The 18602-nt window shown below is 49.4% G+C and overlaps 5 protein-coding genes across 5 annotated transcripts; 1 reads left to right on the top strand and 4 right to left on the bottom strand.

Annotated features, from left to right (window-relative positions):
- Nucleotides 1-340: 340 nt before the first annotated feature.
- On the bottom strand, nt 341-1759 carry FIBRA_01806 (uncharacterized protein; the record flags this gene model as incomplete). Its single annotated transcript, XM_012323677.1, has 3 exons — nt 341-1156; nt 1208-1507; nt 1577-1759. 3 exons carry the CDS (start codon nt 1757-1759, stop codon nt 341-343), a joined length of 1299 nt encoding a protein of 432 aa, XP_012179067.1.
- Nucleotides 1760-2440: 681 nt separating this feature from the next.
- Nucleotides 2441-7472, top strand: FIBRA_01805 (uncharacterized protein; the record flags this gene model as incomplete). Its single annotated transcript, XM_012323676.1, has 18 exons — nt 2441-2536; nt 2737-2890; nt 2939-3058; nt 3101-3683; nt 4337-4425; nt 4474-4481; nt 4553-4642; nt 4692-4707; nt 4765-4832; nt 4891-5020; nt 5076-5170; nt 5226-5290; nt 5345-5426; nt 5482-5608; nt 5657-5721; nt 5781-5848; nt 5921-6381; nt 6433-7472. 18 exons carry the CDS (start codon nt 2441-2443, stop codon nt 7470-7472), a joined length of 3357 nt encoding a protein of 1118 aa, XP_012179066.1.
- A 942-nt stretch (nt 7473-8414) lies between these two features.
- On the bottom strand, nt 8415-11953 carry FIBRA_01804 (uncharacterized protein; the record flags this gene model as incomplete). Its single annotated transcript, XM_012323675.1, has 20 exons — nt 8415-8611; nt 8675-8692; nt 8756-8797; nt 8848-8932; nt 8986-9139; nt 9191-9283; nt 9336-9415; nt 9468-9483; nt 9533-9642; nt 9701-9765; nt 9821-9954; nt 10015-10040; nt 10095-10202; nt 10256-10288; nt 10345-10518; nt 10577-11086; nt 11144-11207; nt 11260-11369; nt 11425-11594; nt 11788-11953. 20 exons carry the CDS (start codon nt 11951-11953, stop codon nt 8415-8417), a joined length of 2355 nt encoding a protein of 784 aa, XP_012179065.1.
- A 618-nt stretch (nt 11954-12571) lies between these two features.
- Nucleotides 12572-14361, bottom strand: FIBRA_01803 (uncharacterized protein; the record flags this gene model as incomplete). The annotated part of the gene is made up of 9 exons (XM_012323674.1): nt 12572-12664; nt 12726-12905; nt 12964-13122; nt 13188-13331; nt 13393-13662; nt 13718-13810; nt 13864-13907; nt 13956-14062; nt 14117-14361. 9 exons carry the CDS (start codon nt 14359-14361, stop codon nt 12572-12574), a joined length of 1335 nt encoding a protein of 444 aa, XP_012179064.1.
- A 635-nt stretch (nt 14362-14996) lies between these two features.
- FIBRA_01802 (uncharacterized protein) lies at nt 14997-17059 on the bottom strand (the record flags this gene model as incomplete). Its single annotated transcript, XM_012323673.1, has 6 exons — nt 14997-15041; nt 15099-15190; nt 15248-15422; nt 15494-15697; nt 15758-16869; nt 17038-17059. The coding sequence occupies 6 exons, from the start codon at nt 17057-17059 to the stop codon at nt 14997-14999; spliced, it is 1650 nt and encodes a 549-aa protein (XP_012179063.1).
- Between the last annotated feature and the right edge of the window lie 1543 nt (nt 17060-18602).

Below are 18602 nucleotides of genomic sequence, written 5' to 3'. Positions count from 1 at the left end.
CACGCCAATCAATGTATCATATAACAACTCGTGGCGTACAAATTTATGCGCCGCTGCGTGATGTTAACGACTCGCCCACCTTGGAGTGCTTGTCCTCGATGCTCTCGTCCATTGCAGCCGCAGCCGCAGAAATGGCGCGTTCCATGCATACACACGGCATTCACGCTGATCTCCATGCATTGGGCCGGTGTTCTATTGCATACATATGCGCCAATAAATTTACTAATCGCACCGACGTAAACTCAGAATGCTGCTTTTAGAAAGCATACGAAAGCGATGTCTAAATCTACATGATGACAATGCAAGGCTCTATAATGTACAAGCACAACATACAATCAAGTCACAAGCCCTCAACTCCAACACGCAACGCTTGCTCCACGTCAGCAATTAAGTCCTCTGTCTCCTCAACCCCAACGGAGAGCCGGATGAGGTTATCGCCAATGCCTAAGTGGGCCCGCTCAGCCGGAGGAATACTGCCATGCGTCATCTGCGCCGGCAGTTCTGCCAGACTCTCAACCCCACCAAGGGACTCCGCCAGCGTGAATAAACGCGTGGCGGTGAGGAACCTGTCGGCCTCCTCCGCGCCGCCGCGTATCCGGAAGGAGATCATCCCGCCATACGGAAACCCGCCATCCGCGTTACGCTCAGCATAATCGTCGACGAACTTCCGCGCGTGCGGCGACAGCGAGCGATACGCAAGGTCGTTCCGCGGATGCGACGCTAGTCCAGGGTATATGACGTCCTCGACGTAGGGCGAACGTTCGAGCGCACGTGCGACCGCAAGCGCGTTCGTGCCATGCGCCTTCATGCGCAGGTGCAGCGTCTTCGCGCCGCGCTGCGCGAGCCAGCAGTCGTACGCGCTCGGCACGGCGCCAATCGCGTTCTGCAGGAAGCGCAGCTTCTCTGTGAGCGCGGCGTGATGTGAGGGGAGGATCAGCGCGCCCATGACGACGTCCGAGTGCCCGTTGACGTATTTCGTGAGGCTGTGCATGACGATATCCGCACCTTGAAGGAGAGGTGAGGAGTAGAATGGTGAGAGGAAGGTGTTGTCGACGAGGACGAGGGGCGATGAGGAAGCTTCGCGGGCGAGGGAGACAATGTGGGGAATGTCGATAAGTCGAAGGGTAGGGTTTGTGGGTGATTCAATCCAGACCAGCTTTTGAAAGCCATAAGTATGAAGATGGTACATGAAGGTAAGGACACGAACTTTGGTATTCGGACGGAATGCCGCTGCGATCGTTTCATCATCAGCGTTCTCGAGATCAACAAACGTTGTCTCGATCCCTTGGTTTTCGGCAGCGACCCGTGTCATATACCGGAATGTACCTCCATACACGTCGTTGACGCTGACAATATGGGCGTTGGGACCGAGGGATTGTAGCACTGTCGCAGTCGTTGATGATCCAGACGCAAAAGCGAGACCATAAGCGCCACCGGACTCCAGAGATGCGAGAGTTGTTTCCAGCGCATTTCGGTTCGGATTTCCTGAGCGAGAATACTCAAAACCCTACGAGGCGCAGTCAGTACCAAACTTCCCGGGAAACATGTCATGTTGACTTGCCTTATGATTTCCAACACCATTCTGTTTGTAAGTCGTGCTCAGCGATATCGACGGAATAACAGCACCAGTCTCGGGATCTGGCTCCGATCCAACGTGGATCGCTCGTGTGCCAAACCCGTCTGTACGTGCTTTAGTGGCTCCGTTGGTGTGTGCATTCTCGGAGGCAGTACTGAACCCCTTCAAAGCGGCGGGCGACATGGTGGGTGATTGAGAGGTGCTTGGGTGAGAGGAAGGATGTCCGGCTAAGGAGAGTTTGCTGTCTTTTTATGAGGCGCGCCATGGTGGTACGAACAATGTCAGCACCGCTCGCGACAGCATGACGAGATTGGCGGAATAACTGACGAAAGGCGCTGTCTGCGGATCTAATCCGGACGACTCCCGCTTTCTAATGCGATTCCCCTTCTGCGTTGGGACACGGCAGACACAGTAAGCTTTACGCTTCACAAGCTATCGAAGAGAGGTACGGACGAACCAACGACAAGCTGAGTTTTTTAAAACTTTGCCAGAATGCGAAAAAAAGGATTCAGACACGTGATCATAGCCGGTGGTACAACTCCTGGCTCCAGCCAGTCTGAGTCAAATTCCTCCATCTCGTTTCTGTGGCGCTCCGTATTCTCTCATCATTTTAATCCCCAGCGGTAGGTTATGCAACTTTTGGATCCCCTTATGCTATGTCGCACAGGCACACTATCTGACTTTACCCCATTCAGACGCTGGTACAGCTCTTAGCGCTCGAACCTCTTCGACCCCTGTAAACCACCATGAAATTCACAAAAGCTACACCTGCCAGGTAGAGACCTCACCTGAAAACACATCTATATCCTGATACAAGGATGTTTTATTTGCCCATCCAGCGGCGCGGCCTATTATCGCGAAGCCATGGACATTGACGTCTCTAATCTGTTTGACGATATGTTCAACAGTACGACAAGCTATTCTCCTACCTTTCTCCAGTATCCCTCGCTCGTATCTCAAGTGTGTGTCGGCGCACCCATTCCGCCGTAAAGGACTACAGCCGCCGCGCTCTTGACGTCAACAAGCTTTTGGCTCGGTTCGTCTCAGAGCCCATCGTCTTCCGATCTATGCAAGCGCAGACGGCGACACTCATTTCTGGCTCCTTCGCCCTGCAGCTCTTGGATAGGAGCTTTTACCCAGAAGCAGATTTAGATTTATAGGTGTACCACCAGCATGCACGGGAGCTCGGCCGATGGTTGATAAACGACGGGTATGACTTCGTCCCTAATTCAGTCCAAGATGCGAGTTTTGAGGAAGCCGTAAAGAGCATGAATACTTCGCCGGAACCGGTAGTACTCGTTGAAATATCCCAAGGTGTGCTTTAAGAGCCACTTTATCAGCATTATTACTTGGATCTTATAGAAGAAATGTTCACGTTCACGAAAGCGGCCCAGTCGGGTAACAGTGACGAATCCAAGTTGAAGGTCCAGATTATTGTTACCTCGACAACTCCCATGGAGTGCATCCTAGAGTTTAATTCAAGTCAGTGATCCCCTCTAAATTCTAATCCGCATATCCACGCAGAACTCACCTTCTGGGCCAGCCTGTGTCATGAACTTCGTCTCTATAACACTGCATATTCGCTCTATCCGTATGCTACTTTTGAGCGGCGTGAGTCGCTCGCAATCAGCTATGACAGTAAGAGCAGCAGTAAGACAAGAGCACTTGGCAAGTACGCCAGACGAGGGTGGAAGATTATTGCCCTTACGCCCCTTATTGTATCTCGGGTCGCCGGAGAGATCAGCCTTCCTCGAGAATTTTTCCCTGGGGTTCCCAGATGGGTAGTCGACAATAAGAGCTGGGTTGTGCATCTGGATACAACTGGGGTTGTTCCGCCTCGTGCGCTCTCACCATCTTCTACTGCACTGACTTGGGATCCTGCGGCTGAAAATAGCTGGATTATGATGCCATATAAGGACGGGGTTACACTCAAAACATTTTATATGTCGCACCAAATAGCGAAGACGACCATTCTGAAGTCTCGCTACGCCGTGGCTGACGACAGCTACCTAGGTTATTTGAGGGATTTCTTCCGAGTGCAAGGTGAACTGGAGTACTTCAAGTTGCCTCCTGACGAAGATAGGTTCAAGTCTGATGCATGGACATGGTACGTGCATGCCCATTGAGGTCTTAGGTGGGATTCTGTGCTCCCTCAATTGCGGCAAAATTTTTGGAGGGAACTCGAGGCTAAGCAGAAGGAGCAGATGGACAAGCAAACAAGATTAGAGCTGTAGTTAAGTTGTGTTAATCCTAGTGTAGAATATACGAGGCAGCAAAGTGCCTCGAGCTGTAATTCCACCAAATTTAGCCAATTGCACCATTTCATGTCACATTGACGTTCGTTGGTCACGGAAACGTCGCTTGTAACGGCATGCAACAGGGTGACATCATGTCTAATGTCACGCTGTCCGCGCCGCCGTGTAGTAACTTTGGCTATCGACGACGGGCTTCGGCTGGGTTGCTGTTTGGACAACCTGTCGCTTTCGCTGCAAGAGCACAAGCTTCCCAGTGCTCGCATCGCTCTTCTCGCTATCAAGCGGCGAAGACCGACTTTCTTACTGCTTCAGTCGTTTTGATTACGCTCGCTTTGCCGATATCCAAGGTGTCTAGTATACGTTCGCTCCTCAAGTTCTGTACTTGTCTCACCGCACTCACGACTACTCACGACTGTTTATGACATATTTTCTATACATGTTATTCTGATACTCCCTTTGGAGGACAACGAGTAGTGATATCGATCGTATTCTCACACGCATTAAGCATGGCGGACATAGTGAATGGTAAATGCTTCGCGCAGGAAGCACCAGCTGAGCCTCCGCTCATTCAACATGGCAACATAGTCTTGCAAGGTCAGTTTTCCACAACACGGTAGCTAGTCCCACTGACAGTTTTCGTAGCTCATGATGTCGGTCTCGAATCATCTGGTTCACATATACTATCGGTATACTGAATCGTTGCTTTCGAATTTTACTCCAGATTGGTTGGATCATCACCGGTTGCTTCACCCTTCTTGCGTTGATTGGTTCTTTCTGGCTGATTAACAAACATTTGTTGTGGTACACAAATGTCGGTGCATCTATTACTTCTATGCATAAAGGCTCACCCTTCTCTGCAGAAAGTGGAACAACGATGTATGTTGTATGAATTTGACTATATTACGTAGCTGGACGTGTGACTTTGGTGCGCAGATATCGTGCGGATATTGTTCATGGTTCCTATATATGCAGTAATCACCTTTACTTCCTATCTTTTCTGGGTGAGTATGACCACCGATGGGCCAGGCTGAATTCCTATTGAGGATCTTCTTTTACTAGAATCACTCGATTGCGCTCCTCCTCATACGCGACTGCTACGAAGCCATCGTCTTAACGTCATTTTTCTACTTGATTCTGAATTATCTCTCCCATGACCCGCTGGAGCAGAAGGACATTTTTCGCAAGGAAAGTACGCACACATTTTAATCGCGACGAGCAGCCGTTGATGTGTTTACAATAGGTAGGACTATCGCGTGAAAATGACCGCGAAGCAAGGAGACAAGGGCGCACGCCGACTCGATGGGTGTTTCCACTTCAGTTCATTCGGTGGAAGCCCGAAGTTAGTTTGCTTCAGATGAATTTTGTTCGCTCCAAGGCTTATGCGCGATACGCAGGATGGTCTGCACTTTTTGCAACTCATGAAATGGGGCGTATTGCAGTATTGCGTTGTTAGACCGATGTCAGTCTTTGCACTGTTAGCGATTCAAATTCACTGCTGATATACTAAGTGTAGTACCACGCTTGCAGCCGTGATCCTCAATTACATAGGCCTGTACTGCGATGATTCTTGGAGTCCTGGATGGGGACACCTCTACGTGAATATCACGTCATGCGAGCTGCGAACTTATAAGGCTCATTCTATCGGCCTAGATCACCGTGATTATGTCGATATCTGTGACCATAGCGATGTACTGTCTCCTTCAACTTTACGTCCCCATTTCTGGTCATCTGGCGCCTCATAAGCCATTGCTTAAGCTCTTTGCGGTCAAAGCTGTTGGTGAGTTTGTAGATATCATGTTTACTACATCCTAGTGACCTACTTTAGTATTTCTCACATTCTGGCAAGAGACATTTGTATCGCTCTTGGAGGATTTCGGTGTAATCAAGGATGTGCGTTTATTTTTCTGGGACTTATCATCTAGTCTAACGGATGGCCCCGTCGCTCACAGACCCAATACATGACCGCTGATAACATCGCCACCGGCATCAGCGCAATCTTAGAGACTTTCGAGATGACGTGAGTATACTTTTTTTCTGCAAACTATACGCCGTCTTGATACAGCTCGGAATGACCGCCTGGTGTCCTCAGCCTGTTCGCACTCCTCCACATGCGCGCGTACACTTATAAGGTTTATTACACTCCTCCCAATTGCACAGTGCGCTGGCGCTCCCTGCTTCATGCCATGAACTTCAACGAGACTTTTCGCGAGCTGTGGACGGGCACTGTCTACATGATCCACAGGATGCGGAATCGCGAGACGGATGCGCTCTCACGAAGAGAGGCGGTGATGGAGGATGTGTTTGGAAAGTCGAGAATTGACATGCGCAATCGTGTGCATCCACGTAGCGAGAAATCGCCATTTCATGACCAGACGCCCCTGCCCGTCGAGGCAGACGAGATTGTTCATATCGATGTTGAGCGGCAGTGGCTGGGTATTGGCGATGATTACGGTTATGGCCTGGGTGAGTACTCTAGAAGCAGGAAGGAACGAAGCGATCCTCTCGAAGATCAGATCGAAAGAGAGCTGCTTGTCAGAGGACACAAGCGATGTATGTCTGACGTTGCCTACTTATGTGATGGCTGGCTGACTCGTACTGCAGCGCAATCCAGAGATCACGGTGCTAAATACTCTTACCTTCACCCTGATTCACCTGATAATGCGACCCCCATACATCATCGCCATCCATCCTGGTGGCAAAGTATGTTCCCGTCTAACGAGGAGGGGCATTCCCACCAAGACCGCCCTTGGAGACGATCCAGAACAGATCCAACCTTGGCCCATTATACTTATGATGACCCGCCTCCACCTTCTGCCATACGGACCTATCGTAGTAGTCAGAAGAACTTGGTGGCCGATGCAGTTAAGGTGGCTTCAGTGGATCTCTTACCTGCATCGCGCTGCACTCCCCTTTTATCACACCAAACTCAATCAATTCTTACTGACAAGAGGCAAGAGCGACCACTCCCAGCTCCGCCAGCTTTATCTCCTACATCGCTATCTCCTATCGATTCAACTTCAGATGTTACCTCGCGAAACTCGGACAGTTTCCTTCACCGAGCCTTTGTTGGCCTCCCGGATTCTTCAAGCTCTGCAGAAGTGACTATTTCTACTCCCCCGTCATCTCAGTCCCATCGCACGCGAGTACGCCTAATTGGAGAGCCTCAAATCTTGATTCAAGAAATTAGTTCTGCACGACGTCCTATTCTCATCCGCTCCTTAGCTCCCACTGGGACCCCAGTTGCAACCGCGAGCAATCGTGCTACCTTGACCACGCTCCCAGAGTCGCCGTCACAACGACACGGTCGGCCGGCCGGTGACCAGCACCCTGTCCCCCCAGCTCCCCGCACAGCTTCCAGTCCTAGAAAATCAAGCCATCAGCGGCCCCATTTCCGGCCAAGATTTACGCCTTCTAGGGATCAAATCGTCCTTCCTACTCCACTTTCCTCAGCACTGAACGGCCGGGCTCAGACTAACACATCTGCGCCATCAGCTGTAGAGCCGAGGATACTTCCTCTCGACTCCTCACCTGCTCCCGCTCAACCACCTCAGTCTCATGTACTCGATCTGCCCCTCAACGTGATTTTTCCTCCTCCGAGTCGCAGCGTGTCACAAGATCCTTCAAGGCATCTGCATTTGTAACCTCTTATTGTATGCGTGTTCCGGTACCGGTGTATTCAAAATGACTATTACGATTGTTCATGACTTATTACGAACATCTAAATTATGATTGCTCGATTGTATTCCTTATGGTCTCCTTGTCCAATCCACTTGTGTCCATTCGCTAAAGAGCGCGCATTATTATGTCGGACGTACTGAAGACGCAAGTGCCATGGGAATTGACACAAGAATGACTAATCGGCCCTCTGATTGAATCGCATGCATGTATACCAGAATGGCCAGTAATTTGTGAACTCAGACTTGACTCGATCATTGCTCGACCTAGAGTGGCACTTCCAAGCCCTTCCCTGTATGCATAAGGCTTGTATTTTGAAAGACTGAATGAATATGCCTTGGAACTACACGACGCGCCAACGTAGAAGGGGTAAAAACGATGATTACATTATCTGGGCATAACACGTATTCTCTTCACGAGAAATACATTACATATGACATATTGGGGTGTAGCTGCTTGAAGTACCGCTTGAAGACCTCAAGCTCAAGGTCGTAAGCATCAGGCTCCTGGTCCATCTGGACAGCTAAGTCTAAGATGGAGGGATCGTAATGATTCTTGGCCCGCGCGCAAACTATGTCCGCGTCTAGACGAGTGATCAGAGGACCGGCTACTACACCTGCATTAAATAAGGTGCTCACAGTATACCGGTGCCGGGATGGATACAGAACGAGTCGAGCGGGCGTACACGTGGCACAGCGCGTACGATAGAGCTTGCAAACTGTCCGGTCTGGAGGCACTCGTGTTGAACATACGTTGCATAAGAGGACAAGGAGGCGAATGCATACGTAAAGTTATTCTCATCATGGAGCACGCTGTAGTGAGCCGGGCGTGATGTTCCAAGCAATGTAGAAAACCCCAAACGTAGCTGATGTTAGAAATGTCATATGTAGCAGGTGTGCGATCGGGACTTATCCAGCGTGACTGAGGAGATACCAGTCCAGCTCGAGAGGATGTGTGACCTCTCGGTCAACGACCGTACCCGCTGGGCAATTACCACTACGTCGGTCCACGTCTCTGAGATGCTGAGGGAACAAGCGGACATGGTGCCTTTTCCCGACAACTATAATGGTAATGGTGGGATTGATCTTAAGATTGGCGCAAGCATCTGCGAGGGAGTGAGGGGTGCTATCAATTCATAATGGTGGAATATTGAAACTCTGATACGCACTCTTTAGAAGTGGGAGCTCTGAATGATACATGAAGACAGAATGTTGAGGACTGTTTCATAGTCCAACATTTTATCACTTACCCCATTCGAGAACCTTTTTAAACTGGCCTTCGGATACGCCATCTGATGGTAGTTTATAAAAATGACCAGTATCATATCTCCGGAAGACAAACCGCGGTAGAAGATGATTCGTTTCGGCGCCCCTTTTGGCTTTTTTTCGCACTTCTCCCGGTATTCCATATATCTCTTCAGCATGTGCTAGGATATTACAGAAATAGGAGCAGAGTCAACTTTTGTTCGCATACACCTACCTCGCTCATTTTCTCCAAATCCTCAATGCATTCTAGCCGTGAATTCTGGACGCGGCAGTCAGCAATGTACCTGGCGGCATTTGAATCTACGTTAGCGACGAGGGCGGCGTAAGATGGGCGGCTCGCTCCGGGCGCATGGCGAGCAACATCGGCACTGCAAATAAGGTCAATAATCGTAAAAACAGTTATCCAGGACCAAACGTACCCCATGATAATCGTGGGGTTGTGTGGGTCAGAGAGAATTGGTACAGAATACGGCTTTGGGATCATGTTGATACCGCCGAGCTTGACATTCAGCCTGAAACTAAATCAATTGACGTCCGCTCACGCAGATGACATTGCATGCTTACTTGAGTGAGACGTTCGCAAAATACTGGTCCTTCGCCCCTTTACACTTGCTGGCCTTCATACATTGAGTTGCGACACCCACCTGTTAGGACTGTTAAACATGCACAATATTTAGCGAAAGGCTAGGATCATACAGCAATATCGCCAAAACTATGACAAAGTCAGCAAAAAGAATACTAGGTGAAGACAGATTACTCACTGCTTGACAGCCGTATAAATATCCTCACCATTCTCGGGAAGAATAACTACCACTAACGAGGGGAAGGCTCCAAACCTCTGACGGCATGCTCGACCAGCGGCTTTCAGCTGCTGCATGCAGGGTTCAATATAAGAATCTCAACGCGAAGCTGCAAGTTGATATACTCACCTCTCCAATACAGCCTTGACCATTCTCCCAAGAAACAAACGGTCCCTTCTTACCAACAGTCATACCTACAAGGGTTTATAGAATTTTAAATCGTATACCAGGAAGGATTCGGATGCTTACCCACTTTCTGGCATGCTGACCGGAGCCGTTTGATAATTTCTCCCGCGTGTGCTTCTGTGAAGTCCTTCTGGAGCTCGTAGATGACGACCACCCATTGGTCAATCTTCGCGGGCTTCCAAAATTTTTTGTCAATCCTGTTAAATAAGTATGTCGGCGGACTATATTTGAAGACGAATAAGCAACAGCAAACATACATATCCCAGGCGCCATCCTGAGGTTTCTGATAAAAGGATGTTACGTAGATCCATCAGGCAGATTGGAAGCAATGGCTTACTATGGTCGGTTGTCTTGAGCCAGCACCGTACTTGAGAGTGGGCGGCTGGAGGACTCGTGCTTGAATGGAGAGCGGCCTCACATCGGGCGCTACAAAGATGCCGAATTGCTGGCAAAGGGGGTTACCACAAGTTGCAATGAGTGATAGGAGGCCGTACTTACCCTCACATATTCTGACTGACCGTAGGCAAGAACCTGGATCAGGCCGGCATCAAGTGTCAACATGAATATTCAATTTTAAAGTCACGTACACCCAAGCCGTTTACAATGCTCCGCAGACGCTCTCGGGGCTCCTTCGTCGCGAAGTCCAGTACAGCCTTCGTCTTCTCAGGTGGCACCTGTTTGCGCATTATCTGTCCCTTGGGGACCTCGCATAACTCCAGCGGGATCTGGGTGCTATTGCGGCGGTTGCGGGCACTGTTAACCTACACGGAGTGAGCATCGAGATGACAACGGGCTTGAGCACCAATTTCAGATGCTTACCTCTACACAAATGACATCAGGGAACTGCAAGCGATAGTTGTACATCTGCTGAAAATGCTGTGCGACTGTCGTCGTCCCTCCTTCTCGCATGGTGAATGTGCACATGTTAGCACCAGTGGAAGTGAGCTTCCTAACAATCCAAGGTTCATTCTGAACCTGCTGAACCTCTTGACCAGGGATCATTTTAAGAACCTGGATTCCACTCAAGAAATGCTGCAGGCGAATGCGGTCGCGAGCCTGAAAACCGCGCTCGGGTGCAAGGAAGTTAGGATCTTCTTTGCCGAGGAAAGCAAGACAGAGATCAATGAGGTGACCATCCTGGTAAATGGTGCCAGTATTGATATCCATATTGATCAGTATCTTTCCGATCGCGGGACGAATCGACTGAAAGTATCCCCTCCAGAGGATAATTCCACCGCCGATGTCCTTCGTCTCGCGGTCAGTGAAGAAGCTTCGCACGTTAAACGAATACTTCAAATAATGTTCTTGTCTCATTGCAATGTCGAGTGCCTGGGAGACCAGTGTCAATCTGCGGTCATGATTTAAAACAAATAATGTCGATGATACCGTGATAGCCGTCTGTACATTGTGATCGTGTGATTGCTTTCCCTCCAGGAAACGAGCGAGGTTCCTACATTTGGCATGGGTATCAAAGGCCTAGAACATAGGTAATATATGCGCACTCAAAATTGATCTGAGTAATCCAGGTCAGGTGGATCTTATATATTTTTGGACCACGACCTTTGAGAGCGGTAACACCAGCAGGAGCAGGATCATCAATAGGTACATCGAACTACAATATGGCGATCAGCTACGCTGCGGACACATCCAGACAAATGGCCAGCTACCTCTTGCCTTTGGCTCTCTCCGAATGGCAGCTCGCGCATGGCGAACATATTCTTTCTGCCGTCATATACAGCGCGGGGAGTGAATATTTGCGGTGCGACGACCTGTTGCAAGTGATCGATTAGCTCCATGTTTCGCCTGGTGGGGAGTATCTCTTCGTCAGGATAAATCACTACACGACTGTGAGCGCCACAATGGTGTGAATGGAATACAACGTATACGTGCCGACTGTATTATGCGTATGGTGGAAAAATGAGATCGCATTTAATGGTAGACACAATAGAATCACGCGCCGTCATAGTGGTGAATGATTGCGTCGGGGATTTTAACCGGGAAGTGATTAGTCCGTAGAGTTATGGCCCTACCAGCAGTACCAAAACCAGTACGTTTCACGCCGATGGTGGAGACATGAGCATTGGTCGACGGCAAATCTACAGTAACGGCGCTTCCCCGCGAAGCGAAACCGCCATCCCTGCTAGGAGGGCCGCCGCGACCTCGTCTAGCTGTTGAAGGATTTCCTCTCGGAAGCATGTAGAAGACAAGAGTGCTGTAAATAAGGATGTGCGCAGTAGGGGAGGATGGAGGGGGGGAAAGATAGATAGGGAAGAAGTATTTATCGTGAAGGAGAGTCCGAAGCAGCTGATAGCAAAGAATTCACTGACCTGTTCTTCACTGGACCGTATCCGGAAACCCTTGACGCTCAACTACGATATCATTAGGCCTCCGTATACGATGTCTTCCGACAGAAAGATTCACACCAAACATGACGCGAATCATTCTTGCACTTCAGCTTCATTTCCATTCCAGAGTGTCATGCATCGTCTTCGAGAATATAGGCCTTGTGCGTACGGCATACAACGAAAGCGCAATTGTGAGACCTAACCAAGCAACCATGAATGCCCGCGTCATGTCCGAGAAAGTAGCAATCCTTTCAGTACACGTCCAGTTCTTCATAGAAGTCCTATTTGGGGGCAAGTGTCACCTGAAGTAGAAAAATAAGGCGCTTCAAAGTTTTGCGAGGACATTGCAATTGGTCGTGACAGTATACCATTGAATGACTATAAAACTACGTACGTGGACTCTCTCGCCAATAATGATCATTTGCTGAAATGTGGGGCGAGATTTAAACGTACAAATAGACAATATGTCTTAGGCAAAGTCTTCTACCCATCCTGATGGGCCACCACCCCCAAACATATCTTCATCGGGACCCCAACCTGCCTCGTCTTTGTGCTTGATGGCCTGTACAAATCGCAGTGATGAGCAACTCGCAATGAACTTGGAAGCAAGATATGAAATAGACCTTGGTCAAATAGTCCTTGTTTGCGTTCAGAGACCTCTCCATGTCAAGCAGCATCTTGCCCTGAACTTGAGCTTGCTTCAGCATTTCATCCACAGCCTCTTTGGAAACCTGTGGGACTGGGTCGAAGAATGTCACAGTGCCATCCGCGGATATACTCGCGCCAATCTCATCCGACTCTATCTGCGAATCATATTCATATCAATACAACTCCCAATGATACAATGGACAAATCACGCACCATGCTGATTAAAATGGCGCGAAGCTCGTCCTCGCTGTCTATACCGACTTCTTTTGCAATGTCTGCAAGACCCAGCGTAAGATAAGTGGATGTGAGCTTCTTGATCAGCCAGCGGGGTGCACGCTCAATCGCCTGGTGAACAAGACCCAGGTTCTTCTCCTATATGGCAAAGGAAACACATTTGCGTAAATAAAGGTAAGTGAACGTAAGGAAGCAATGCCAACATTGCTGAAGATCTCGGTCTCCTTCGCAGTAATGGCCTGCAGTATTGACCTCTTGAGGGGATATGCCTTGATAAATGCACCGTATGGTGAATTTTTGAGCGTGCGCTGAAGAACTGGATTCGTGTACTTCGGTGGGGGAACCGTCTGGAGGCTTAGTGAGTCGGGAGTGGCGGCTCGACATGGCTCGGACACTGTTCAGTCCTACCTTTCCGTACAAGATCAGCTGTACGAGTACGAGTTTCTTCGATGCCTCCATCTGAATCGCCGCGGGGATCTGCGCTGGAGAACTCGCGCAAATCTCGAAAAACTCTTCTGCCTCACGCCATCGCTTCAACGCGGCAAGCGCGACTCCGCCTGCGTAGTGGTAAATGAGGTTGTCATTGTAGTGCAGGTTGGAAATCCCCATGTCTATCAATGTAATCGGCACTAATAGGAGTGGTAGTGCAGCAGTGTAGTGACGTGTGGCGACACATGTCTATGAGGCACACATTTATCATGATGCCCGACCCTGTCAGTTGGACAATGCTTACCGTCAGGAATAGGGGATGTAACGTCGTTAGATGTGACAGAGATGGAGGATACCTGGTTACTAGCTTGTAGAGAGGTCCGAGAGCAGCTTTTGGCTTGGATGTCGAGTCAATTGTCAGGTCAGCTTATCAATATGTTAGACGCTCACATTCTCTTTCGTCGCTCGCACAATCTCCTTGCCCAGCTGTGTCACTGGATACGTGTTATGAGATGAGTGATACGAATGTGAACGGTACACACCTCGTTCAGGCGCAAGGCGTGCCTGAAATGGATCAAATCGATCGCAGAATGGCTGAACGAAATCGAATGCTCGCGCTACGTGGTCGTTCGACTGCAGTCGCGCAGTTCTAATTAAGTTCATTGAGATTCATAAGTCGACGTGAGATTACACAACAACGTACAGGATGTAGAGGAACCCGAGCGTGTGGCGTTCCACGTCTAACAAAGACAATGGATCCTGCCCATCTGCTAGAGTACGGACGAGGAGCGAGTCTTTCGCGTCCTTTCTCAAGATCTGGACAAGGGCCCTAGGATTGTCACTCGACACTATCTGATTGAGTAGGTCGTCTATTGAGATTTGGATCGTGCTCGATTGCAGAGAAGAGCCGGATGGGCCAGATTGTGACTGAGACCCAGAGGGGTTCATGGCGTGGAGCTATAAAGATGTGCCACAGGAAATCAGTACTGGAGTGGAATACAACGCATTTCCTACGCTGTCACTTGAAGAAATAGAACAGAAAGAATGTCAAACTAGAAAATCTGCGACACATCGACCAAGAGCCCCCAAGAAGTCGTGATTGCCGTGGATCCTGAAGTCGGAGGAGATGGGAGCCCACCTAAAGCACTCGGGACAGCCGGAGAAGAACCTATTGTCTGTAAACCAGGAGAGATGTTGTCTGGGATTATCGGGATATCTGGGCCCGCCTCAAACCAACGGAAAACTCAGAGCAAGACGCGCCTCACGCGAGGCGATAGTCCAGTCAGACTGCAGGTGCAAGTCGTCCCTTTGAAAGACGCCCGGTTCCTTGGCTCAATGTCGCAACGTGACCCCGCCACAAACTCGGCATAATGCATCCTATTCGAATCAAAGTTGAGGTTAGGACTTGGCTTATCGCGCTCTACTAGAATCCCTCCTTCCCTCTGACGATTACTACGATGCTGATTTCCAATATCATAGCCACTGGATTGTACAATAGCACATACAATTCTGCTTTACACTTCTGCTTGTATCTCAACTCATCACCCGCTACAAATTCAGAAACGCGCTCTCCCTGACGTCAGTCACTCCTGCCTGTGCTTCTGGTAATAGTGAATGAGGCCGGTGGTCTAACCCAAATTGTTCAGAAATCAGCCAGCATACTACAGATACCAAGAGCAACTCACCGAGCTGTCATGGCCAATAACATCCTCAGGCTTGTTGAGCTGAGCGAGAATGTTCTTGGCGAGAACTTTGCCAAGCTCGACGCCCATCTGGTCTGTAGACGAAAGGTGGTCGGATATACGTCCATTGCTATGGAAGATATATAACTAACCGAAGGAGTTGATACCCCAGATTACACCCTGTGTGAAGATCTTGTGTTCGTAAAGCGCGATCAGAGCACCCAGGGTCGCGGGCGTGAGTTTGGGGAAGATGATGCTATTACTCGGTCTGTTGCCCTCGAACACCTTGGACTTGACCAAAGGCTCAGTGGCATTAGGGCCCAACTCCTACATCGATTGTTTAGGCGTCAGCAGAACGCAACGGGAACGTGCATAATTCAGATACTCGCATTTCGGACTTCCTCCTCGGTCTTACCAAACGCAAGGGCTTCAGGTTGAGCAAAGAAGTTACTGAGTAGGATACGGTGATGGAGGGAGCTGCGAATGGGATTATGTGTCGTTGCGGGAGCAATGAAATCGGCGGGAATAAGTTTCGTCCCTTGGTGGACCAATTGGTAGAAAGAGTGCTGTCCATTGGTCCCAGCAGCTCCCCAGATGATGGGCTGAATCCATGATCAAGGAAGTCAGGAGCGTTCAAATTGGATCAGACTGCAAGTACTAACACCAGTCTGGTAGTCCACGCGCTGGCCACCCTTGGTAACGAACTTACCGTTCGACTCCATGTCGCCCTGCTGGAAGTAGTCGGCAAACTTGTGCAAGTACTGGTCGTAAGGTAAGAGCAGCTGCGTCTGTGAGCCGTAAAAGTCGTTGTACCAGAGGCCAATCAAAGCCAACAGGACAGGCAAATTCTTCTCCAGCGGCGCGGTTTTAAAATGTTTGTCCATCCCGTGCGCGCCCTTCAAGAGCTCCTCAAAGTTGTTGTAGCCAATCACCAGGGCGATGGACAATCCTATAGCACTCCAGAGACTGTAACGACCGCCGACCCAATCCCAGAACTGGAACATATTCGCCTCAGCGATACCAAACTCAGTGACCGCCTTTGTGTTTGTGCTGAGCGCGACGAAGTGTTTTGCGACGTGCGCCTTATCTTTCGCTGTCGCCAGGAACCAATCACGCGCACTAGTCGCGTTGGTAATCGTCTCCTGGGTCGTGAATGTCTTACTGGCAATGATGAAGAGGGTCGTCTCCGGGTCACATAGGAGCAGTGTCTCTGCTAGGTGTGTGCCATCGATATTAGACACAAAGTGCGCCGTTAGGTCCCGCTTTGCGTACGGCTTTAACGCCTCTGTCACCATGACGGGCCCGAGGTCGGATCCACCGATACCGATATTCACGATTGTGTTGATCGGCTTGCCGGTGTAGCCCTTCCACGCGCCGCTACGGACGGCCTCGGAGAATTCTTTCATGTGCGCGAGCACGCCCTGTACCTCGCTGACACCCGCCTCACTGATTTGGAAGTCATTGAAATTGCGGAGCGCAACGTGGAGCACAGAACGGTCCTCCGAGGTATTGATGTGCTCGCCGGCGAACATCTTGTCGCGGTACGTCTCGACCTCGGCCTCTCGCGCGAGGGTGAGCAGCGTCTGGAGGATCGGCTCCGTGATCAGATTCTTGGAGTAGTCAAGCAGGAAGGTCACAGAGGGACCGTCGGGGGAGACATATTCCTTGCTAAATTTCGAGAACCGAGAGGGGTCCTGGGCGAAAAGTTCTTTTAGCACTAGCTTGGAATGGTCAGAGTTATAGATCTCCTGAAGCTTTTTCCAGGCCGGATACTCTGTACAAACGCGTAGGGTTAGCTGCTATATCCAACAAAGGCACGGATGAATGGGATGATGATAGGACTACGCAGAGGAGCAACTATATGCGCAGATCTGACGCGATCTCAAGAGCACTTCCACTTGTCCGAGGCGACGAAGTCAAAGGCACGGATAGCTCTACTCACCGGATGCAAGTCTGCCGCTCATGGTGATGAGGCGAAAGCGTATAGGAATGAAAGGAGGGATAACGGTGTCGAGCAGGCGGACCGGGTTTGGCGTTATAACGTCCTGATCGTGTGAATTATGACCTCAGCTCGACGCCGTGCACGTTCTCAGCGTCGCGCTCACTTTCCGTACACTCCCGTACCCGCGACCGCACCGACGCCTGCTTATGCCGATGTCTCTCAGTTTGTCCCGATTTTCTCATGGTGACCGCGCGCGCTGCGTACCCACCGTATCAACCTAGGCAATCAGACCCTCTGGAACGACAGAATTAGCAAGAACGTGAACGCCTGTAACTCATCTCGGGATGTAACCGTCGCAGTAAGTCGCACGGACGCAGAAAGAGTGGTGTCTGTAGTATGGCAGAAATGTGGCAATCCAGATGGCGTCTATCCAATATGAATGCACGTTCCTCATTCGGTCCCATCTGTAGGTACATGCACCTCCAGCACCCATGGGTGCGTTCACACTGCGCAGCATTTCACCGAACCAATCACTCATTTTTGCAGGTCAGAGAAGGCGTGAAGTCCGAGATGGGAGCCTGTCAGCGATGTTGGCAAGACGACAGTGTGAACGCCAGATTATACCACGGCACTAAGAGCAATTCATTGATCCTTTGTGCAGAGCACATACGTGCCTGGTTCAACCCTGTTTAGCAGGCCCTTTGCAATCAAGTGATACCATGAGATTAATCTTTGTACTTGTCATATGTTGCTTGATCCATGTCATCTGGAGATATGTCCATCTCCATCATAACCCCCTGGGTTGAATGTAGATAATTGACATTTTACTAATGAACTATCTACTCAACGCGATGGCGATGGTTTAATCAGTCATTTCACTTCGTTCACTATCTCATATAAAGGCTATGATATCCACAGCAGATCTATACCCTTAGCCTCACACTGTCAGGTTGAGTCTGGTACTGCTGTAGCTCTTCCTGAGACAAATATATCAATAATCTGATTTCTCATCAGTCCATATCAAGTCTAGTATTTCCACACCTGCTATGAGTGAGCTAGACAAGACCTATGGTGCAATATTGATTGGCACAACAGCAGCATCTGTGTATGCTTTTCTGTTGCTAATTATACAACTTGATATGCTGAGCTACAATCTATCTTAAGATTGTTTGGGATTACCAATATCCAGGTCTTTCAATACTATAGAGAATACTCAGGTGATCAAACCAGGTATAAACTTGCAGTTGCTTGGCTATGGTAAGCATTATCTCAATATACTCCAGGTGGTCTAACCTTTCATAATATCTTATTAGGTTAATAGATATGGTCCATCTCTTGTTCTGCTTTCACCTTCTATACTGGGCACTTGTCACAAATCATGCCTTTCCTATACTGCTGGATTATATAATTTGGAGCTGCAAGGTAGAGCACATGATAAGTTTTGACATTGCTAAACAAAACTGATGGTATTAATAGGCACAATTTGTTCTTGTTACAGCTTCGAGGGGGATTTTCTTTCTTTTCCTAACTATTCGTCGTTGACCCTGTAACTGTATGACTGATCC

This window comes from Fibroporia radiculosa (genome assembly GCF_000313525.1).
Source record: "Fibroporia radiculosa TFFH 294 genomic supercontigs, scaffold926, whole genome shotgun sequence".
Classification (NCBI taxonomy): Eukaryota; Fungi; Basidiomycota; class Agaricomycetes; order Polyporales; family Fibroporiaceae; genus Fibroporia; species Fibroporia radiculosa.
This window is presented reverse-complemented; position numbering and strand designations above follow the sequence as displayed.